This window comes from Rhinolophus sinicus, linkage group LG01, assembly GCF_036562045.2.
Source record: "Rhinolophus sinicus isolate RSC01 linkage group LG01, ASM3656204v1, whole genome shotgun sequence".
Taxonomy (NCBI): domain Eukaryota; kingdom Metazoa; phylum Chordata; class Mammalia; order Chiroptera; family Rhinolophidae; genus Rhinolophus; species Rhinolophus sinicus.
In genome coordinates this window covers 102,168,946-102,193,082 of record NC_133751.1, presented here as the reverse complement: position 1 = coordinate 102,193,082, position 24,137 = coordinate 102,168,946, and the positions used below count along the sequence as shown (strand labels likewise).

The 24,137-nt window shown below is 49.8% G+C and overlaps 1 protein-coding gene and 1 long non-coding RNA gene across 13 annotated transcripts; one reads left to right on the top strand and one right to left on the bottom strand.

The window, feature by feature from the left end:
• Positions 1–1,031: 1,031 nt before the first annotated feature.
• On the bottom strand, positions 1,032–24,098 carry ZIC4 (Zic family member 4). 12 transcript variants are annotated; one of them, XM_074333946.1, is made up of 7 exons: positions 24,084–24,098; positions 21,191–21,444; positions 17,434–17,518; positions 10,827–11,444; positions 7,221–7,505; positions 5,964–6,282; positions 1,032–3,843 (listed from the first exon to the last, which is right to left on the bottom strand). In XM_074333946.1, exons 3-7 carry the CDS (start codon positions 17,501–17,503, stop codon positions 3,798–3,800), a joined length of 1,338 nt encoding a protein of 445 aa, XP_074190047.1. In that variant the 5' UTR covers positions 17,504–17,518; positions 21,191–21,444; positions 24,084–24,098; the 3' UTR covers positions 1,032–3,797. The 12 variants fall into 12 exon arrangements, with proteins under 12 accessions (XP_074190047.1, XP_074190044.1, XP_074190049.1 ...); XM_074333943.1 differs by lacking the exon at positions 24,084–24,098 and adding an exon at positions 21,519–21,606; XM_074333948.1 differs by lacking the exon at positions 24,084–24,098 and adding an exon at positions 21,519–21,582 and having other exon boundaries at positions 21,191–21,325.
• Positions 11,556–17,748, top strand: LOC141571804 (uncharacterized). The gene is made up of 2 exons (XR_012496861.1): positions 11,556–11,696; positions 12,927–17,748. It is a non-coding gene; the product is annotated as an uncharacterized LOC141571804 (long non-coding RNA).
• Positions 24,099–24,137: the final 39 nt, after the last annotated feature.

Sequence of the window (24,137 nt, the reverse complement as noted above, 5' to 3'; positions counted from 1 at the left end):
CCTCGTGGCTCCCACCGAGCCGAACGTGTCGTGGCCATTCCAGTGGCCTTCTCCTTGTGACCGCTTTTTTTCACAACCGCGCGTCGCCCCAGCGCTTTTGCGTGCTAGGGTACCTCCCCCAACCTTCTCTTCAGGACTGCAGCCCTTGCGCTAGGAGCTGGGTCTCCAAGATGCTGCCTACAGAGACCTAGCATTTCGACCCCAAGAGCCGTGGTCCTCCCACTCAGTGCAGCTTCCTCCCTAGCCAGGCCCGCGGGAACCCACTTCTCCTGAGTTGAAAAAGGGTCTGGTGGAGCCGGCACTGACTCGCGCCTGCGCAGTAGGAGAGGGATAAAAGAGGGGACACCGGAGTCTAGAGGTTCAGTGACCGCAGTGGAGGTGGAAAGAAGGTTCTGGTGATGCAGGTGGCTCTGATGCATCTGAAATAATTTCTCCAGTGGCAGGGCCCCATAGGAGCCTCTGCATAAGATGCGAACACCCACTGAAGATCCACGTCGGGGCCCAGGAAAGATTCATGTGTGCTGTAGTCACACAGTCTTAGGGGTTGGCCCTTCGCAGCTCTCTGAAGGGAGTAGAGAGGTCAGAGCGTCCGCTACTCCCAGAGGGGGTGGAATCAAGCTAGGAAGACTTCTGCGGCCAACGGTGCCCCAGGTACCCCATAAGGGCTTAGTGAGGGATTGGAGCCAGCCTACCCTCTCTTTTCTTTCCTTGTTTTTATTCCTGCCGAGTATTAGGCTTTCCTGTGGCAAGACAGAGATACTTTGTGAAAAAGTGCTCTGGGCCCTGGCTGCGGGACGGTAGCCTTCCCCGGTTGATGAGTGTCAATGTCACTGGGATGAAATTGGGGATGAGGGAGGTCTCTTCCACGATGGCCACTTTGGTGGATCCCTCTGTTTTGCCACCCTGAACATCTAGGCGTCAGAGATGTTTCTGTGAAGGTTGAAGGAAGGCAGGGGAGAGGACTGGAGACTGTGAGAGGGTCCCAAATCTCTCCCAGGGTGATGAAGCCATAATAAAACACACAGATTCAAAAGAGGGAGAAAACATCACATCCTTTATTTCCAAAGAAAATAGCAAAATGGGGCTCCATGTACACAACGATCTTTGGAGGGAAAAACAATCACAAATTTTAATTTATTTTTACATATTTACAGCAAGATTAAGCCATAGCTTTCAACTATGTTTTCATTCGACAATCACTTTCAGTCAAATACATAACTTTTTTTTTTTCAAGTTAGTTCATAACTTAAGGATGCTAAGGGGAGAGATGATAAATCACAAACAGTTTGTGTAAAGAGGGTACTAAATAGTCTAAAGTTTCAGTCAGGCTTGTGTGTGTGTGTGTGTGTGTGTGTGTGTGTGTGTGTTTGAGTTATGATTACAAAACATTTGCCTGTCTATATAATTCACATTCATTGCAATCATTACATTTTCCCATAAATTAGTGATATAAATAAACATATGGGGACCTCCAGTAAGCAAATAAAAATCAATATAAGAGAAAACATTTTGTGGCAACTATAATAACAGCATGGGTTACAGCTTGGGGAAACTTTACAAATCATTTAGTCAGTACACACAGGGTGGGGAGACTGGAATGTCCCTTATTTAAACCACCTTTAAAACCACATGAGGGGGTTTAGGAAAAGCTGGACAGGGTGAAAGTTTCTTTCCTGGGCACCATATAAAATGAAGAACTGCATACTAGATGGGAGGGGGCAATTTGCATGCACTCTGGGGTCACTAGCTTGTAAACTGAATCTTCTGAACTCTAATTGCCAAGATTCTGATGAAAACAGGAAATTATAAAAATGTCTCCCTCAAGCCACTCTCCTTTCTATTAATGGCAGAAAGGGCTTGCCAATTGCTGCTAGGGAGAAGAAACACACAATGGGTCTATTTTTAGCAGAGATTATCTTTGAAGGAGAAGGAAATATTAACAATCACTTGGCTATAGCATTAGGTTCCAAGGATCTGGGCCAAGAATATTGGCAGCTTGAGGGGTCCCCAAAGGAGGCTCTAGGTGACCTGACTTGGACTGACTGAGTGCAGGCCAGAGCACAGAGAAGCTGACATGCAGTGTGAGCTTGGGGTATGTGGGCTCTGCCTGCATTCTTCCCCCATGTCCTAGAGCCTGTGCAAAGGGCCACTCAACATCTGCACGCTTCTACGGGCCTTGGACCTGATGTCTCTGTATTACTTTTCTTTTTCTCTTAGCAGGATTTAGTCCTAAAGTTATCAGTTAGTGTAGAGTGCATGCATTTTTTTTTTTTTTAAGAATTTTGATTTTATCTCTTTAGAAACGGTTGGAAACTAACAGGGCAGAGGGAGTTTGACAGAGAGGAGAACAAATCGCTGACAAAGAACCTTTTACGTTTCATCAGCGTTGTTAGGACGACAAGCAGGAATGTCTCAGATAATAACTCCCACTTCAAAGATTTCTCAGCTCAATAGAAAGCGGACCATCCTTTTTATTCAACCACAAGGACTGGCACTAAAGAAGACTCCACTGTTTGATTTTTTTTCCACCATGTTTATTTTTCCCCTATTCACTGGGGTACTTGGATAAAATAAACAACAAGACAATTAAGGGAACATGGACTTCTAACTTTCCTGCCATCTTCCCTATTCCCTTGGCCTTGGGCTCTTGAGCTTGTGCCCAGGGCCAGCCCAGCCCTGAGGAGTACCATACACACCACCCAGGGGAGAAACAAGTTTGGGATGCTGCAAAGAGACTTCTGCGATAGAGGGGCAGAATGGGCTGCACTGGGGGCCAAAGTGGAAATGTCCTAAAGGCACAGTCTGAAATTCCCAAAGTCATCCAAGTTGGGTCCCTTGCCCTGCAAGTGCCATTCAAATTCAGCCCTCCACCTTGCTCAAGACGAAGAGAGGTGCTTTGCACAAAATCAAGCTGGGGATGCTCATTTGTTAAGCTTCTGAGGTTGCCCTAAAGTTATTTACTCCTGATCTTGGAGCCTCTTTGGGGTGCAGCCAAGATGCACGGAATCCGACTCTTCCCATTCCCGAAATAGTCCCTGGCTCCAAAGCGCCCCCCTACATTAGAGTGCAGGGTGAACCCCTAAACGCTGGCGAAACAGGTCCTAAGGAGGAAGTATAGACTGGAGAACCTAGTGACAGTATTAAATGGCGTGAAAGCAAAGGTCAGCGCAAATGTATCTTAATAGAGTATCTGCAGTGAAGTGTGCCGCCTTTGAAGCGGCCGCTCCCCGCGCGCATTTCCATGGCGATCCTAACGCGGCATGCTGATGCACCGTCAAACTCACACTTTCAACCCCAAAACCCGACTCTTTGAACAACCCGAGCTTGATTAGACCTTTCTCCTTTTCTTTCCCCTCTTACAAACCATTTCCTCGCCTTTAGAAACTCGCCATCAAACCCAAACGCGCCCTCTGATCACCGCAGAAAGCAGAAACAAAGGGGGCTGAGCGGCGATTCAAGCGGCCCTTTTCTTCTCTCACATTTATTATCCATTTTTATTATGATCGGGAACAAGTGCCCATTCGCGTGGGTTTTGTTTACCGGAAATTAAATGAAAATGATTTAGTCCGCGTCAAACAAAAATATATACTTGTATACACACGAAAAAAGGCCTGTTAGACGTAAATATTATGTCCTTAATGAAAAGCCTGGACGGGCTCCAGGCTCGGCCTTTCAGGATTTCAGTGCGACTTGCCCATTGCCATAGAAATCCTAACTTACCATGAAGATGCACCGTGGCGAAGAAACATTGCTTTGTGCGCGGACTCTTTGATGTCGCAGGCGCGAGATGCGGGAGCTCAGCTGCGCGGGGAGAGACTACCTTGCGAGCAACGCGGTGGACAGCTGTAACAAGCAAATGAAAAATTAAAGGCGATTAGTGGCCGATCAAACATTTTTACTTTATTTCATTATTTTGGATGGAGGTGGAAGACAAAATGAGGTCTAGAAATAGAAGAGAAAGAAACGAGTCCAGTTTGGGGAGGGGAGAATTTTTAAACGTCGCCAGAAGACTCAAGTTCCCTAGATGCCCTCTGCACCTTGCTTGGGGCGGGTATTTCCCGATGGCAACGTGGTATTTCCTGCCAACCCGGCCCTTGGTCAGGAAGCCTCTGGGCACTGTTGTAGTGGGGAAAACGGGGGTTGTAGCCCTCCTTCCACGAGGAGAGGTTCACTAAGGATGTATCGGGAAGACTCTGTTTTTTATTAGAGGTAATGAAAACAGTCCCACTCCAGTTAGGACATTATATATCTGATGGAACTGTGGGGCTATGGGACAGGAGTGAGAATCGTCTGATGTGTCTGAAGAGGAGATAGCAGAAGAAAATCCCGTAGAGTGGCGGGGTCAGGGCTTGTTTGTTGGGTTCAACTTTTAAAACTGAGTTCTTTATGGAACTATGATACCCCTGGTTATCTTCAGATTCTTAGGGAATTGGGATGGGTCTGACGAAGGTTTCTTTTTCCCCTTCTTTTCCTTTTCTTTCCCCCCCTCCAAATCTCAGCAAGCATTTCCGGGAAGCCCCATTTTCCCCTAAGGGTGGCAGATGGGTAAACAGGCCCTGATATTCCGCTCCTCCCCTTAGCAACAATTACACAGGCTTTCCTTTCCCTTGCCCCCAACATCTGGTTTTTCTTCCCAGGACTTAGTACCCAGCACATAAAATACACACTCAATCTAGACCCATTGGGTGTTTGCCTTTAAAACATTTATTATGCAGTTCATCTCTTGTCCCCTCACCCACTCTTTAAAAAAATAAGACCAACACTGTGCGCTTTTTGAAAAACACCATCACAGAACTAATGCGAGTTATCCAGACACTGTCTGACTAGGTCGGATCGCTTTGCAGTGGAGGCCTCGACTTCAGTGACGTCATTGGTTCACTGTACACCTAGCGCCAAACACCCACAAGATTCCACAGGCAGCCACTGGAGAAGGGTGGGAGGTGGGGAGATGGTGATTGGTCTGGGGATGCCTCAGAGCATTGAATCCTAAAGCACCTCTAGCATTCTTTTGTCTGTATTTCCTGCTGTTTGGACTCACTCCATATCCCAAGTTCATACATAATATACGCAAAGCAGACAGACAGGCAGACAGAGGTATACTGTGTGCTTGGGCCGGTCCATGGGGGAGAGGCATGTGATCTCCAGGGGACGATGCTGAGATCTTCTTATCTCCTTTATAGAAGTGATTGGAAATTTTGGGATATGGAACTTGTGTATTTTTGTTTCAAAGGATAGTTCGGGGAGGGGAAGTGTAGGGAAGCAGAAAAGCAAGGAAATAGGAGATAAAATAACGGCTCAGGAATTCCCTCTGACACCTTAGGCAATCCGAACTTCGGAGGAGGCTCCGAGAGCTGGGAAGGGGGAGGGGTGAAGGTAGGGGTGGCAATCTGAGCGGCCCAAGCCTGCAGGAAAACATTTCCCATTTTGTGAACTACGTGAGGACTTTGTGGTCTTTTGCCATCGGCAGTGGTTGCATATAAACTCTCCTAATGTATTTTTTTTCTGTCTGTCTCTTTCTCTACTTTCTTTACCCCAACACTGGTTCCATAGTACTACCCAGACATGAGGGCGTATGTGGGAGAGTTGGGGGTACTGGGTGTGATTATAGAATAAATATGAGTACCATATTTATGTTTTAAAATAATGGACATTTTATCAGCATATTCAATGAAGTCTAACAGCTATTAGTTCCTTCCTTCCTTCCTTCCTTCCTTCCTTCCTTCCTTCCTTCCTCCCTCTCTCCTCTCTCCTTCCCTCTCTTTCTCCCTCCCTGCCTCCCTCCTTTTCTCTTCAAGCCTCAATGACCCAGCCTAGACTCGCAGTCAGTGTAGGCAGAAGCAGCAACCATAGCAGCAGCCCTAATACCCAAGGCGGCGGCGGCAGCAGCAAAGCCAGGTGGTCGCTCCCGGCTTGGGAGCGCGGCGCGGGCAGCCACAACTGGGCCAGCGCCTTGACACACGTACCATTCGCTCAAGTCGGTACCACGCGCCGCCACCGCCGCCGAGGAGACCACCGGGGGTTCACGGCCGAAATCCGACGAGGGCGACACGAGGGCAGATGGCGTGGCCGAGTCGTAGCCAGAGCTAGGCGGCGGCGGCGAGCGCCCGTGAACCTTCATGTGCTTACGCAGCGAGCTGGGGTGCGTGTAGCACTTGTCGCAGCCGCGCACTTTGCACGTGTATGGCTTGTCGCTCGTGTGCACGTGCGAGTGTTTCTTGCGGTCGCTGCTGTTGGCGAAGCGTCGCTCGCAGCCCTCGAACTCACACCTGAAGGGCTTCTCCCCTAGTGGAGGCAATGCAGACACATTAGTGCGCCTAGACCGCGGCCCGGCTCGGCCTCACAGCCCTTCCCCAATTTCTCTTCCATTATTTGGAAAAGAACCAGTAAATGTTTCAGAAAGCTTTTTCTTTGGCCCTTCAGGTCCGGCACTCTCTTCCCCGCTCGGAGCGCGACCCCTGAGCTCCCTCCTGCAGGCCTCCACCCCTCCCCCTCTCCCGCTTGGTCCTGGGGGAGGGTACGGAGGAGGAGCGACTAAGACTCCATCTTAGTTAAGTTTCCATCCTGGAAATCCTGATCCACTCCGGTTGTTTTCCTCCAGCTCTTCTCCACTCGGAGCCAGAAGCACCTTTGCCCAGAGAATAGAATTGACTGAGGAACTCGCATCTGCTCAACTTAAAGTTGTTGTTCTAGCCAAACGTCTCTGCCCCCCGCCAAGCAGTCCACCCCCCACACACCCCATCCTGGCCCAAATTGTTTCCTAAAGTAGGTTTTGTGCAAACGCCAAAGCGATGGGACAATTTAAGGATGCGCAGTCGATGCTCATGGCGTGGACATAATGTGGATTTGTGTTGTAAGAAAGGTATTCTGAGCAATGATTCACTTCAGAAGCGATTTTTACGGGAAATGGAGCCCCCTCCCCCTTCCTTCCTACCCCCTGAGGGCAAACATTTAACAGCATTCTTCAAATCTTGCCTAAACCTTCCGGGATCCCTCTGGATAAGCGCGCTGGCAGTACTATTTTATTACGCCGCTCCAGCGGCCTCCGGAAGACCCTGCCGCGGGCAGCCTGCTCTCCCACTCCGAACTGACTGTGAGAGGTCGACTGGCTTCCCCAGACCACCCACGCTTGACAGTGGAGCCTGACGTGCCTGAGCCGAGAGCCCCGCACCGCAGGGTCTGCCCCGGTCAAGCCCCATCCGCGGCCTATCCCGCAATCGCACCCTTGAGCTTGGTGGCTTCGGTGTGAGTGCAGCTGCTGCAGTCAGGCCATGCCCAGCTCTGCGGACCAGAGGGCAAGCAGGCAGCAGGGGTACACCCGCGAGGGGCTCGGCTCCCTGGTGCAATGTCCTGTAGAGCCGCGGGAAGGCACGAGCGCGCATTAGGGTGGAAATACTGGCCGAGGACCGAGCCCCAATGCCGGTGCTCACCGCCGGCTGGATTCGCGGGTGTGTGGGGAGGAAAGGATGCCGAGATCCCGGAAGCCCAGATTCCTGCTGGACCTGCAACTGCGTGAAGGAGGGAAGGAAGGGTCTAAGCGCTTTTAAACAAATGGATGCCGCCGGGCGCCTGGGTAGAGGAAACGGCTACCAAGCGTCTGGCCAAGGAGGAAGATGTGCAGGGCTGGAGGACTGTTGCCTTTGTTGTCGCTTCTCCCGCCGTTTCCAGGATAGACGGGCGCTTTGGGACAGGTTTGAACAAACAAAGCCCCTACTCAGAAGCCCTGCTTAAGGCTCAGGGTGAGCCAGAGGTTTTCGCATAACCTCTGCGCGGCAGACGGTAGTGAGCCCAAGGCTAGGTCCCCGCCCGGCCGCTGCGTCCTCCCTGCTTCAGGACTATTGCTAGCACAGTGGAATATTAAATGGTGCTGGAATCCGCCTTTTTGTCTGGACACCGGTACCGTTTTACATAAAAATAAATAAGAGAAATTCAGAATAAATCAGTATCCCTATTTGTTCCTCATCCCCCCATCCCTGTTAGCATATGCGAAACTAAAACTTTTCTTCCTTCAGTTTTTCCTAAAATCACTTACAAGAACCATGCAATTCAGGGCCTGCAAAAGAAAACAAGATTTGCTGAGAAAACAGAGGAGGAATGGAATTTGAGTTTGATTGCTCCCAACCAAATATTCCCCCACATACTTATTCCATCTTGTGAGAGCCTCGTTGGACATTCTTATAAAACAGAAACAAATATTTCGTCCCAGACGAGGAGCAGAGGCGAAACAAAACAACAAAAACAGGGCACTGAAGGTGATACCGGCAGCTTGGAAGTTTCAAGGCCGCTGGGAGGCCAAGTGAGGCCTCCCCCCAACCCCCACCCCGCACCCTCTCGGCCTTTCCCCAGTTGCAGGAGGCCCCCAGGACTCCTGGCCTAACACTGCTCCCCTCACACCCCACACCCCCCCGCTAGCAACACACTGCTTCCCTCCTGCTCCCTCCCACCAGGTCTCGGCGCTGCGCCCTGGATGGGTGGATGCGGAGCGGCAGGGTTGGTTGAGGGCCCTGCAGCCCGGGCCTGGTACTGAGTCATGAAAGGCCCGGAGTCTCCTCCCAGAGGCTCAGCAGCTGAGAGGGGCCCCCCGCCCCGGGTCCGCGCCAGGCCAGCTAGACAAAATTCAGCAGTAGCTGGGAAGTTCGCTAGCGCCATTTTCTCGCACTTGTGGCTGGGCCGGGTTGTCCGAGCCTCTCCGCGGCGGCGCAGTCTTTTCTCTACTTCGGATCCCCACCCCTGCCTCTTTCTACCGACTGCCTTGGAAGGTGGGGCGAGCCCCCTGTCCAGGGGTCCCGGGAAGGCGCCAGGCGGCGGGGACCAGCTAGAGCGTCGGCACCATTGTTCCGGGATTGCTGTGACCGCCACAAAGTGAAAGCTTTCGATGTGGGCTTGGAGCAGCTGGCTCTGAAGCCAGTCCCGGGATTCAGATCCAGGAGAATTTTAACTCCTGAAAAATCAACTCCTATTCGCCGCTTCCGCGATGCGAGGAAATGAAACGCCATTAATATTTGAAAAGGCAATTATTTTCCTGTTGAATCGAGAACTGTCTTCATTAATAATTTGTAGTGAGGTCTATTGCCATTTGAGAAACATTTTGGTTTTTTCCCCCCCTCTTTTCATTATTTAGGAGGGGGATTTGAGGGAAACGCCAGCGGGGCAGGCGAGGTTCTGTAGATTATTATTATTTTTTAACTCCAGTGATAATGAATCAGGACTGCCAGTGGAAAGGACGCACTTAGAATTCTGTCCTGAATAGATACAAACCTGAGCCAGCCCGGGCGCACTGAACTTGCATCTCTGCTGTAGGTCGATGATTGCACTAAGAATTTAACCATTTTCTGCTTCATGTACTTCAAACAGTAGGCCGGCAAAGAGCAGTAAAAGTTTGTTTGTTTAACCCGCCCTCCCCCGTCATTAAAAATGAGTTCCTTCTTTGGCTCAGGACTGCGCGTCTACCTTCGCGGTACCTGCTGCCAGTTTATGGAGTAGCTGGCTTGTGGGCGGTGATCACTACCTCACCTCCCCCGGGATAAAACTCGGAGGGGGGCGGGGATCAAAGGCTTGCGGGGGGTGCGGAGCATCGTGGAAATAGCTCCGGAAAACCATACATTTCCAGACATGCTCTGGAAATAAAGTAGGAGACTAGAAGTACACTTTGGTTTAGCCTCCGCGTGTGCCAGTGTCTTGGCCACGGAACTTCTCTAAGATTACAGGGTTTGGGGTAGAAGGCAGGATTTAGTAAGCCTCTTTTCCAGGCAATGCCAGCCTGGGGGAATTCTTTGACTGTAATAATTGCCAATGTTTTCACCAATAATGGAGGTGAGTAAGGCATAGCGCCAAGGAATAGGAGAAGTGGGGCACCAAGTTGGAACTTATTTAATTCCCTGGTCTCGCCACTGGTCCTCTTCTCCCTCACCCCACCCCCGCAAAAAAAAATAAATAAAATAACCCCACAAACAACAACAACCAAACAAACAAAAAACACAGGAGGGAAGCTGTTAACTTCTTAAATTTGGGGAGGGCAAGAAAACCGTAGCTAAATAGAGTACAAACATCGACTGCTAAACTAATTAATGTAACTTCACAGGCTGTTCTGGGAAGTGTGAAAACTTTCTCCTTGCAATTGCATTAGAGATGCTTTGGGCCAGAGAAGTTCAACTTCACAGGCTCTTGGGCAGGCTCCTTTTCTTTCTGTTAACTAGAACTAACAGATGTGGTTGACACATGTCCCTATTGCACTTAACGGCTCGGTAAATGACATTTAAGGCGAGTGAGTTTCCTTGGATCTCTGCTAAAGCAAAAGGAGGAGGGTCGGTTGTCAAATGTTCCAAGTGTCAAGTCACCAAGGCTCCAAAACAGGGCTAAAGTTAGCTCAAAGACCCCAAATCCTAAAGAGCCAAGGGCCTGATGACCCCTCACTTCAGATGGAGGTCAGTTTGTCAGACTGACCGATGGAAGAGTGCTAGCCAAAGAAACCTGGAAAATTAAATTGTCCCTGTCTTTACGCCTTTGGGAAACAGTGCTGTTTTAAATACTTTAAAATCAAATTCGATGAGCAGGGAACACACATTTGCACACACAGAGACCCAAGCACGTTCACCCTAGTCCTCCCCCCCCCCAAAGAAATCCCGCACTATCCTCCCCACACACAACCTCGGGAAACTTCTGTGATTCTAATAGAAGGGCATAGCTAACATTTTATGGACTTGGCTCAGGAAACACCAAACTATTCCTCCCTCTCCCCAGATGAAACTTGAGGAAATCCAGCCCGAGGGCCCGGGAGAAGCCGCCTGCTTCCCCCAGAGGATCCACATGAGATAGTGCCGAATACTGACCTGTGTGAGTTCTTTTGTGTATTTTGAGATTTTCTGATCTAGCAAAGACCTTCCCACACCCAGGGAAAGGACAGGGGAAGGGCTTCTCGCCCGTATGCACGCGGATGTGATTTACAAGTTTGTATTTGGCTTTAAAGGGCTTGCCCTGGCGCGGACACTCCTCCCAGAAGCAGATGTGGTTAGCCTGCTCCGGGCCGCCGACGTGCTCCACGGTGACGTGCGTGACCAGCTCGTGCATGGTGCTGAAAGTTTTGGAGCAGAGGCGCGAGGCCGCTGGGCCGTCCGCTGCTAGCCACTTGCAGATGAGCTCCTGTTTGATGGGCTGGCGCATGTAGCGGAAGAAGGCGCCGGGACCGTGGGGCGCGGCGAGGTTCACGGTCAGGTTCAGGCCCCGGTAGCCGTGTAGGGCCGCGGCAGCGGCCAGGGTGTCACTGCGGACCACGGGTCCCGGCGCGAAGGATTCGGGCCGCGAGTACATTTCTCCGGGTAGCCCCAGATGCAGAAGTCCGTTCAAAGTACCGCTGGCGGAGGCCTGGGGAAGCTGCTCGTGAAGGCCGGGGAACACCGAAGGGCAGGAGGCGGCAGCGAGCTGGGGGCCATGATGTCCAGAGCTACTACCTGTTGTCGAGACAAATAGCGAGCGTGAGAAAGGGTGGCGTGGGCTGAGCGTTCCACTTGGCCCCGGGGGGCAGGCCCGGCCCAACCGCACCGCGGCCTCTGCGGTCAGCACCGGGACCAGGAGCCAGACTGCGGCGGCAGCAAACCGGTTGGACCACCAGAGGCCAAGCGCCTCCGCCGCGGTCCGGCTGGACGGCTGATGGGTAGAGCCCCCTGCCGCTCCATGAGCTGGAGAGGGATGGTGGCGGCGCGGTAAGTGAAGGGGCAGTGGGGCACGCAGTGCTGAGTCTGTGGGTTGCTGGAGGCCACTGGGCTCTGCTCCAGAGGGGTCGGACCTGCGGCCCAAGCTCGCTGCGGCGGCCAACTCCCCGTGGCGCTCTGGGTCCCGGCACCCTATGGGGATGGGGTGGGGGTGAGGGAAGAGGTGATGTTGTACGTGGTGGTAGTGGAGGTGCTGAAGCACCCGGGCCATATATACTAATTTCAGCGCCCAGCTCGGCTGGGAGTGGCGGCCTGCTGCATCCGGGCTCGGACTCCCTGGAGCTCCCTAGGTGGGGTCGCTCAGGCCACGGTCACCTGACAGCGTGGAGGAGAAAGAATCACCACAAAAAACTTCTGCAAAGTTTTTCCACCCTCAAGTTTTGGATTGTGACTCCCCCCCCCCCCCCCCCCCGGTCTTTAAAGCCTACTTGAAACCCGAACACTACAGAGACAGCAGCGGGGCGCGTGAGGAAGTGAATATAGATTCGGGGCCTTGGCGGGGGCCAGCTCAGAGGAACAATCGCCTAGGTTGCCCATTGGCCGGCCGCCCGGTCCGACGTCAGCGATGACAGGTCTCGCCGAACGCGGATACACACACACACACACACACACACACACACACACACACACAGCTACTCCCGCTCCTCCCCCCTCACATCCCCCTATCCTTAGCATCTCCGGCTTCTACTGCTCATGCGCTCTGACCCGGGCACGGATTCTTTTCTCTTCTCCCGAGCCTCCTCCCCCTCCTCTCCCGAAAGCTGGGTGGATCTGCTCTGCCTCACGGTTCCTGGAAGTGAGCGGGGCTGGATTTTGCCTCCGTTCTCTACGATTTGGGGGAGGGGGTGTTGGGCTGCAAGTAACGTCCTCAGGGCAGACCTAGCGTCCCCAGCCCTGCCGGGGCTGCTGGGCAGCACCTGGCGAGCAGGGACGGCTTCGGTGGTTTGTCACAGGAGCCTGCGGGAGGCGAGAGCCGGAATCCAGGGAGGAAAGGCGGCTCCAGACTAGGCGGTGGGCAGCGAAGGAACTTCTAGGCCAGCAGCCCCTGTGCCTAATTTTATTTTCTCGATTTCTTCGATATTATCTATCTATCTATCTATCTATCTATCTATCTATCCATCCTAATTTCTCCGAAAGCCCTGACCACACTTCATCTTCCTACTTACATCCTTTCTTCTCCCCTCCCCCTCTTCTTTCTCTCCACTCCCTTCTCCCACTTAGCTTTGCGGATCCCTCCTCCAGGGTGCCTGGCACTCTCAGAGACGCGCGAACCCAAGAATTCTGCCTGATCAGAACCAGGAATGGGCTGGAGGCGGTGATGATCTCGGAGAGGCTGGCCTCGAAAGCAGCCCTCCTGAGAGGGGCTAAGAATCCTCCCAATCACAAATTACACCGAACCGCCGGCGGACTGGCCAAAGAAACAAAGGCGAGGGGAGAGCAGCAAGAAGGAACAGCTCCTTGTTCCCGGGCCTCCCTCTGTCTCCCTCTTGAGCTCTCTACCCTGCCGCCAGACGGAGCCTTTGGGAAAGGGGACTTGGGGTACACTTCCACTTTCAGCTCCCGCTACTTGTTGCTCACGGTCAAAGTCTCTGCCTCCCTTCTCTCTTGCCTTCAGGACTCCAAGAAGAGTGGACGCCACGTTTCCCCGCCCAGGCAATGAGAGGGACTGCGGCGGGCCCATGACATTTCGCGGATGCCCTCCCGGACTAGGGGCTCCACAGTCTTGGGGAGGGCGTGAGGGTTGACGATGGAAAAACAAAACAAAACAATAACAACAAAACAACCCTTCAGTTCTGGCCCAGCCGAGTGTGGTATAAATGGGCGCGGGGGTGGGGGTGTGTAGTGTCCTTTGTTTGTGCCGACCGGCTAGGGCTGGTTGCATCGCCTGGCGATTTAAAGGTCTGCTGGTCTCGACCCCTGCTTTGGTCTCTGGCCGAAAATGCCAGCCTAAGTAATTGGGCATCCCTGGTGGCCATGGAAAGCGCCCCCAAAGCAGAGAAAAGCTTGTTTTTTTTTTTAAAGAAAAGTTTTAAGGATTGATTAAAAGACTCCGCACCGGTAGCAGAGGTGAGCAGATTGGAGAGATTACAAGGAACTCTGATTCAGGGTTGATTGAGCTGCCCCACCTATCCCCATCACCAAGGGCTATTCTTATAACATTTCCTGCTCAGTAAATAAGGATTTCTTTTAAATTTTAAAAATAATTAACTTATTTATAATGGTTGGCAGGTTCTTTGAGACTTTCTTCATCTAGCACATTGTCCCTCTCGGGGAGCATTTTTAGCGAGGATTAACCTCCACAACGATTTCCCTCGGCTTTGACAAGTGCAGGTCTTTCTATTTCTCCAGCCGGGAGAGCTTAAGCTAGGCTACCAATAGATGCTAAGTTAGCATTAAAAAAAAAAAAAAAAAAAAAAAGTTGAGGGAGAGCATTTGATAGCCGAACCCCTTCTGTTCTGGAAACCAAAGGTTTCCACAGCAGTGTTGAGACTAGACTTTGAGGATTTGTCTCCTTTCCTGGCTCTCACCCTCTCCCACACTCTCACTTTCTGGGATTTACCCCTCTGACTACAGGCGCTTCCTCTCTGATCTCTCACCCTGTTTTCCTTTCCCCCAAGCCTGGTCAGGCCTGTTCTCTAGTGAGGTGTTCTGACTTCTCACTGAGTGGTTTCAAGGCTCCCCACCGCGCAGGTATTTGTTGAATGATGCAATTGTCTATGCGAGTCTGGGCTGAAATCACGAAGGGCTCAGAAAATAACAAAAACCAAAACCCAAAATCCAAACGTGTGTGTTCCTCCCTGGGACCCCTTGCCCAGCTGTTTCTTCTAAACATCCGTCAACACAGAATTTAGTCGACTCATCCTGTAGCATTCAGACAAGTGCAGGATAGTCCTGCAATTAAAAGATCTTTCTTTCCTAACTGAACCCAGGCGATCTATAATATACTGTTCAGGATGTTTCTCAAATTCACCATCCATTTTGACTTACATTAAAACTCGGATTTGCACAGAAATGGATCTCTTAATATATGCACTGTGACCCCACCTGCATCAAAGCTTTGAATAACAGTGCAGAACAAGGTTATTTAAGTTGTTTCAGGCTGTGGACCCTTTTGGAAACCTGGTGACGCCAGGGATTCTAATAGTCCTGTGTTTTGTTGCCCACACTCATAATAGAAGGAAATGATAACTCTCCATTAGAAAGTGGTGAAAATAAAGATGCAATTTTTGTCCCCATCCAACTTTGCAGATCCCCTGAATTCTAAGCATTTACTCCATGGACTCTAGGGATAAGAAGCAGAGGTTTTATACACAGAAACTGTTAGTACACTATCCACTCTCTCTTGTTAACTTTACCCTTGAAAAGCTCTGAACATGTGTATGGCTTTTTGTGCCAACAGCAAAAGTGCAGATACATCTGATTCAGCCAAATTCACCGACAGTTACCTGGCCCCATGGAGCTCCCTCCCAGATGCAGCTTTCTCTTGAAGCACTGAAAACATCTGGACCCATCCTGGGTAGATACTTCTTGGGTAGTCAGGGGTCAGTCCATGTGCAGGTCACTAAAGTTGCCTGATCCTTGCAAGTTCCTTGGAGCCACATGGTTCACACCTTGGTTGGCTAAACATAACAAGGGGACCAGGCATTTTCCCACAGGGACATTTCCCCAGCAACAGAGATAGGGAGGAAAAAAAACCCCATTTCACCCACTAATGTTATAGACAGGAAACTTTAGACAATTACATAAGGGTCTTCAAGGTATATCTCTGAAATAAACACCAAAGCAACAGTATCCAGCTAACCACAGAGGACAGGCAGGACACCTGTCAGACAGGAATCTTTCAGTTTTCAGAGCAATTCCTTTGAGTCTTGCAGGGAGTAAGGAGTTCAGGTTTCATTGACTATTGATTGGGCAGGCTGAAGAGTAGTGTCTCAGTGGTGAACAGAATTTTTCTTACAGGACGTTATTTCACCACCACACCTAACCCCATATCAAATGCTTGGCTGGAGCATTCTATTTGTAACCATTCTGAGGTTTATAGCATTGTTTTCTGCATGACTTGCATAAAAAAAGACACATCCTGCAGCCCAGAGTAGCCTGTTTGGTGCAGGCTTCACCAACAGACCCTAAGCATCCCTCGAATGCCCAGAATCATGTCCCAAGCACCCTTGTTTTCCCCAGCCAGGCCAATGCAACAGCATAAACTAAACTGATTTTCTAGTCCTTCTGTACAGAAATAAACATTTGGTGATTCTATCATCTGCCAGAGCTCCTCACATCACTGGCTTAAATGAGGGAATGCCTGAACTCTCTCCCTTGGAAAGGAAAGAAATGAGGGAAATTTAAGGCCCATAACTGGGCTATTTTTCCATTTTGATCTTTTAAACAATACTAAATGACAATTATCTGTTACAGCTTATGCCAGAGCAGGACCCTGGACGCTGAGGGCTGCTCACTGCACAGAACCTGGCCAAGCTCGAGCCTTGTGGCCTGGATGCTCTGCACCTAGATCTGCAGTCACTTGTTCAATCTTTTCTTCCTTGTTTCTGACCAGGTTACCATCCCAAAGCAGGGCCACATCTCTTCCTAGGCTAGTCACAAATAGACCCCAGGATTCCTACAGTGAGAGGTTGTCTCTATTCTTGGGGGGAAAAATTAAAGAACTTAAGCTCCAGGAGCCCACCCTATGTTCAAGCACAAATTGTACGAAGGAGATGAAATCTATCAGGATTTTGGAGATAAAGGAGAATATTCTTCCCCTCTGCTATGCAAGTTTGGGCTTCAATCATCATTAATGGAACTGAGTACGAGAGAAAAATATACTTGGATAGAATTTAGTTTTCAAGTAATGGTTCTGCAAAACATCTTTCAATAAAAGATTAAGAAACATGGCTAAAAGATGTTTCAGAACAGCACTGAGGAACTGAAACAACTGAATTTATATAATACCCACACCTGTCTTGAGAATTCTGCCATCAAATCATCCCCAAATAATAGAAGAGAGCCATTTCCTGAGTTGTCATTTAACTTTTGTTAAGAAGGTTGCTTTTCCTACCAACAAAGAAACACCTTGGAGGCAACTGTCAGTTGGTGGTGTAGTTGAAATGAGGGAAGCTAGACGCCTGGAAGGGGAAACATCCAACCCTAAATCATATGCTTATTCTAAATGGAATATTAAATTAAATTCTTCACAATGAAGGTATTCCTGACCGAGCGGCTGTCAGTCACTCCCTGTTCAGACACCACATTGTGGGAACGCCGTCGCCACCACATTGCAGAAGGCTGGTGTCCCTGGTAAAGATGATGCATATCATGTAAACCCCATCACCAAGATCAAAGTGTGCTCCTTTCATGGAAGCCAATACATGTCAAACCTCATTCCAATCAAATCGTGTGGAAATGAATTCAAGATGAATATGTCATAGAATAATGTGACAGTGAAACTGCAGAAGGTCAGGGGTGGTTGTTTCAATGAGAGAGTCGTCAAATATTAATTCTAAAATGTCCAGATGAGTAGGCATTGAGGGGGATTACTTGGCTGCTAGTGGGACGTTGTGTCGCTGATTTGTGTGCAAATGCATCAAACACCAAGGTGTTGATCTAAGTTTCATTTGAACTCAAGAAACACGCCCAAACTCACAATCTAACATAAGCAAAAGGCAAAACAAAACTACTTAAAAGAAAAAATCTTCAGCAAATCAATATTCAAAAGAGGATTTTAACTTACTTGACTCTTTCAGGGCATTTCGGTAAAGCCGTAATCGTTTCCTCATCACCAAGGAAGCCTTGTATCTCATTTTCTGACTTTGAGCCTGTTATGAAAGAGAAAAGGGACAGTCGCTGGTTAAATAATTTCCTACATGTTTGTATGGTAAGATTGTATGACCTGAATGTATGAAAGAAGGTATTGGTCTAATGAGTCTTTCAGTCTTTCAAATTTGGAAGTGAAAGAAAAGAACTCTGCCTGGAACTACCCATGTTTATTGCAAAATAATATATTCTTAATCATAAAAATTATTAAAATCATCATTTCCCAACTAGATTTTTATCTGAAACTCATTTGTCGATCTCTCTTGCAGGTAGAATTTAGTACCCTTTCAGTCAGTCAGTTTTCAAACATTTCTAACTATTAGAATCTGAATTTATTATATGAGAAGTCCCCATTATTTTCTTTAAATTTATTAATTGAGTTTAGTGAGATGTAATGGGGGAGGTCTGGGAGTCCTCTGCAAGGTTGCAGGTTAAAGACTGAGTTGTAACTGAGAGGAGAGGAATTTCTTTGCAGATTTGTAGACCCTGTTCTGCTCTGGTGGTGTGGAATCCATCGCATGGGTTCCTCCCCCAGACCCATTTGGAAGCCATCACTAGTTGATTTTTCAAATGAAGTCAACATAAAATTCACCAGATTGGGGGAAGGGAAAGGTATAATTTCTATCACCTGGTCTTGGCTGTCCCATTTCTTAGTGAAGAACGTCATAAACAACCCACCCCTAGCCCACCAAGATATTTGATTCCTTATTAGATTCACTTTGTGGACAAAGCTAGCAAGCCTTTGGCCACCTTAAAGCCTGAAACCCACACTGGTCCCGGATCTCTGCATCTGTCAGGGGAAGCTAAAAGCAGTGGAGCAGCCAAACAGCAGCAATCCACCCAGCCCCAGCTCTCCATTTGGCCTAGAAAGACAAACAGTCATTGAAAAGGTCTCAGGCTGGACAAACACAGCAAGCCCTCTGTCAATGAGGAAGTCTGCCTGTCTTGACACTCCAGCCCACAGATCAAGCGGTTGTTTAACTTGTTGAACCACAGGCCAAATCCAAGTGAGGCTCTGCTCTCTCAAAGGCTTTCCAGTTCTGTATGTTCAAAGATCTCTTTCTCTCTCCCTTGACCCCCAACCTGGGCTTGAAGTAGCCTGGGTGTTTCCACCCTTCCCTCTCCTTTCTTTTCTAGGTCCAAGCCTTAGGGGTGTGGGGGTGGGGTAGACTCACCTTTTCCCAGAGGGTTATATTTATTTTTGATTCTTTCTAACCAAAAGACATCCATCCCCAAAGGTAATAAGCTCCTTTCTAGACAAACCAGGAGATAAAGGAGGCCCAGCTTTGGGTTCCTACAGAGGGATGGCATGCTGGGCATCCTATCCTTGCTCTCAAATTTCTTCATGGCAGGATGTCTGGCACGGGGGAAAGTCCTGGTTGGTTGAAACTAATAGAATTTACTTTTTTGCTTCAGAAGAAAATGGGTGTGAATTTCCCAGGAGAATTCTGTCCACCCACAATGCTGCCGCAGCTTGTCCCTTAAGAGGCCTGGGACGGGTCACTTCTACCCCCAGGTCCTGGCAGTCTTGTGCATTACAAACTCACAGGCATGCAAATAAGTGTTGCAGAGCCTGGACTTTGGGTAGGGCAGGAAACGGGGACCTTAAGCTGCTCTCTGTAGCTCTCCATCACCAGCCAGAGCAGGGAACCAGGGTAAATATCTTTTCTTTTGGTTCAAACTCTGTCCCCACTTAGCAATCTAGTCATCTCACTGAAGGATAGGTGGGTGAGAGAATTTGGAAGCAGTTCCTGGGCCGCTGGACTTGAGATCCCCACCAATCCAGGGATTTAAAAGCCCTGAAAATGCTCCGATTGATTTTCCCAAAATGATTGCTCCTGACTTGTCTGCTGGCACCATCACTGGCCATTGAATCACCAGTCAGAAGCACAACCTGGAGACTTATTGGAATTTTCCTGTGTTCCCACATCTTGAGAAGAGGAAAGGGTGCCAGCAAACCTCAGTGATTGATGGAGCAGGGAGGGGAGAACCAAGAAGGTAGGCCGGTGGGTACATGCAAAAGGCACTATTTTTCTTTGGAGGAACACCCAAGCTTCACTCTAGAGCTGCAGGCCTGGTCGAGGTCAGAGGTCACCTGCAGCCTGCTTCCCAAGCCAGTGGATCCAGTCCCCAAGCATTCAACGCTGCCCACACTGATTAACCGCAGGCTCGCCCATCCGCCACAGATCAGCTGGTGCGGGCGCAGGGCAGGGCCTGCTGGCTGTCTGGGAGCTCTCAAGCCAAAGCCACAAAAAAGAAAAAAAAAGAAAAAAGCCGAAGAAGTAAGTTCCCCACCTCTGCCCCCTGTCTGCTGTCACCAGCTGCACCCAGCACCTCCCTGGCTCCCCTCCATCCGGCCCTCGAATACCAGGAAATTGCGCTGCGAGGCTGGGTTGTGCGGCGGCCTTTTCTCATTCTTCTCCTCCCTAGGGGGAAGAGCCTGGGTTTCCCCAGCTCGGGACTGGAGGCTAGGCGACCTCCGTGTGCTCAGAGTAGTCTGCATTAATGGGTCGCCTGAAGGACCAGAGTGGATATTTAACCGTCCCTTTGAACCATCCCATTCAGCCTTCAGGCGGCTACATGAAGGAAGGAAAGGTGGTGCCTGGTCGTGGGTAGCTGTGCGGCTAATGCTGCCGAAAATGGGGGAGAAATATGACCTAGGAATCCAAAAGGGGTTCCTGCAGATGGTGCCAGCCAAGGGGCAGCCTTCCAACGCCCCTTCTCCATTCCTAAGATCTCGCTGGCTCCCAGCTGTCCCTGTGGACCATTCATCAACCCCAAACTTTCCAGTCAAGCCTTTGAGGGAGTCCTTAGCTTTCTTTCAGAGCCAGATTGTTCCCGCCTCTCTTGCCTCTAATCCCCAGTGTCTCCAGGTGTCTAGGGTAGGGCCCAGAATCCTAGGGGACTACGGCCTGCTCCCCAGAGAGCTAGTCCTAGCTAGTCTCGTTCGCACCCAAGAGAAAGAAAGCCAAGTCCCAAACCCACGACGGGCGACGCGCAGAGAGCGGATCCCAGCGGTCAGCGTCCTGAGGCAGGACCAGTATGCACGAGGGCGAAGATCCCAGCCTCCCGGCTGACCCAGCCAGCAACCGCCGTCAGGTTTGGGCGGAGAAGTTCCATCATCTTGCTGCCAGCCAGGCTAACTTGGCTTCCTTGACCCTGGGGAGGGAAGCTGAGTCCCTCCCTGCCATCCTCGTAGGGGCAGAGCAGGGAAACTGCCTGCAGGGCCCCCTTCCAGGCGCGGCCGCTCAATCGGCGCGAGGGATGTTCAGGGTCGTGATTCCCCTTCTTGTGCCCACGGTGGGACAACCAGGCAATTTACAAGGAGGGGAGGTAGGGAGGGCGGGTGGACAACAAGCTGCTCTTGGTCCCCGTGCCACTGGGAGCTCCATTTGTTCCCCTTGCCTCCCCCACCCCCTTTCTTGAGAGGAAGGAATGGACTCTTCCCCAGTGCTGCCCCTTGGCGGAAGGCCCCCCTCCTCCCCTCAGTGTCAGTGGGGTGGGGCCTATACCCAAGATTGGGGGGCGAAAGGAGAGAAGAGATTGGGGGAGACAGCCTAGCTGGGCCTCTTCCCCCAATTGGGGTTGGATGCCAATAGCCCCGAAAAGGGCGCTTGCTACTCAGTTGCTGGGGGTACAGGTCCCGTCTGTGCCCCCTGGACTCACGCACTTACCCGGCTCCACCTGTTGCTGCGATCGCCTCATTTCTGCACATCACTTTGGGGTGGCTGAGGGGGGGCCACCAACCCCTCCAAGCCTCTCTTTTGTGGTTCCAGCAAGGCGGTCATCCTTCATTTCTCCTTTTCCAGCTTTCGGGAAGCAGTTAGGGAATGTATGATGAAGCAGAAATGAGCCGTCAGGATGATATTTTAATGGCTTATATGTCACGTTGGTGCATGTGGCTTTGAACTGGAGCCGCTTGCGTTTCCTGCAGAGAGCGCCGCAAATCCCACTTGATAACTTCTACAACCCACAACTTTTTCCCCGCACATTCACTCTTACCATGTATATTTGGACGCGTTTCCTAAAAATACCCTCTTGTCAACGGTCCCCCTTGGATTTTCACGGACTGAGGAGGAGAAGACTGACTTTTCTTTTTTGAAGAATTATTTTTCCTCTCCCCCTCCCAATGGCTACTCTTCCCCCTCATGTCCCCTCCCTTGTTTTTTTGAAAGGCAGGCGAGGTGGGTTCACTATTTGTTCTCCCTAGTGAGAGCAGTACAGCCTCTAGAGAAAACTTCTTGCAGATAAGGTTTTTACAACTGCAGTGGAGGCAGGATCCAAGTTCCCCGCGTAGGCAGCAGAAAACAGTTTGTTCAAAAAGATACGTCCGAACCACTCAAAGTGTATAATTATTTTTTTCAAAACCACCCAAGTGGCAGCCCTGTCCTTCCATTGCCCAACCCTGGTCCACTCAAAGTTGGTGGGGAATGCTGGGCTGCTGCACTCAGACTTGTTGCTGGGGACAGAACATTTGATTTTTTTTTCCTTTCTCAAATTTTTATTTCCCAGCACAAGCGCAAATGCGCTGCCAGTTTCCTTCAGACACCGGGAAACCATCCCAGATACACAAGTAGAGTTTTGAGCGGGTAGAGCCCAGGGAAAGGGCAGCTCAGCTCACCACCCCCAAACGAGAATCTAGTCCATGAAAAGACCAGAAAACCAGAAAGGCGAGGAGCGGCCAACGCCGATCATGCCTTGCTCCAATCTGTGCAGCTAAGGCGGGCGACTGGGCAAAACATATTCATTTTCATTTTCCTTTCTCTCGGGCGCTGGTGAGTTTCCTGACTGGGCGCCTGTGAAAGGATGAGTTGAGGTTTCTTTGTCTGAGAAAAGAGTTTAGGGCTGTGATTCAGCTGCAAATAAGCCAAATGAAGTTAGAAACAAAGGGCAAATTGAAGGATTCCGACTCTTGGCTTTTTGTGTTTTCCTTACTAGAAAATAATTAGACCTAATGAATATGCAGACGCTTGAGCTAAACCCTCAGCCCGGGCTGCTGGGTTTTAAACAGAGCTGCGGAGAAATGCAACCTTTTTTCCCCACCCCCATCCCCACCCCCCGCATCCGTGTGCATTTTTTGAAATGCATAAATGTTACTCGCCTTAATTGATTGAGTCACAGGGATTTTTTTCCCCTTGCTTTTAAGTGCCATACTCCTCTACCTTTCAACAATCATTTTAATATATGGTCAATGGCTCTTTGTGGACGGGACAAAAAGCAACTACGCGCAGTTGTTGAATAGACTTTGCGCTGGGCAAAGACAGGTTAATCGAGGGCCGCATCGCGAAAACAAGCGAGTGTTGTATGTTTGCACTGAATCCAAATGTCTGCATTTTCCTAACTAAATCAAAGGGAGTGTTATTTCTTTTTCTGCTCACTCATCTGAAGGTAAGTAAATTTTCTCTGGCGATCAAAAGCCTGGTCGGCAACAAAGACCGCGCCCGCTTTTTCCACCGTCCTGGTGTGGCGAGTTGCGGAATTTCAATAACTGTGACAAGGGTGACTGATTTGTGAACTAGAAAAGGTTTGAATGTCACAAAATTTACATTGGTTCTATCTATCCGGGATTTAAATACCAAAAAAGTATTCGGGGATTTCTAGGGAGCTTTGGACAATCCTGAAGGACAATGGCGCTTTGGGAAATTTACAGTTTTACCTGAATGAAAGGGGCCCCGGTTAGGAACAGGAGTGCAGAAGGAGGGAGTTAGCGGGTGCAGACAAGGGAGACTAGGGAAAAGGGAGAGAAGAGAAGAATAACACAGGAGAGAGAAAAAAAAGAAAAATCAGCAACAATGTTTCCAATTTGTCATTAAAAAAGAACAGACTTCAATAAACTGGAAAGTTAAGAGCTCTAATCCACCTGTGCTTATTTGAGGGGCAGGAGGAATGCAGGAAGCCTGATTGGTTTGATAAAAGTAAGAAAATCGAGGCAACCAGTTATCCTGAGAAATCACATCTCTTCTAGAGTGGAGTGTCCGTGTGCTCCCGAGATCTTAAATTATAAACAGGAGGGGGACGAGGCAAGAGGGAAGCAAACTTCAAAAGGAGCAAATAACAAAAGCCTCCTTTGCTGCCCTTGAAGGGGAGGAGAGGGGGGGAAGAAAGAAAAGAAAGTTGCTGAATCGGGACATTCTGGAAGTGCCTTAGCTGTGTTTACCAGCTCCATCCCCGCCTCCTGCTCTTCGAGATGCCCGAAATCGCTAACGGCTCAGCCAAGAGCAGGTTTGAAGAAGGACAAAACAGAGAAAGAGAGGGAGAGAGATACAGCTAGATAGAGCTACACACACACACACACACACACACACACACACACACACACACACAGATAGAGATAGAAAGAGAGACAGACAGACAGAGAGAGATGGAGGAGAGGGAGAAGAGGAATAAGAAAAGAAAACGTACATGACTGCAAGAAAAAGGAATCGTGGCAAAATATATACATATATATATTTTCTTTCTTTCTTTTTATTTTTCCATGAGAAGAGGGAAAAAATCTGGCTAAAAAAAAAAGTTGCTACTCCTGGCTGCGGGGTTTGTCAAAAAGGGATGTCAAGCGCTTTACAATACCTGGGATTGATGAGGCGGGCGGGCCAATGAACAGCGCGAGGCTCCTCGGCGCGC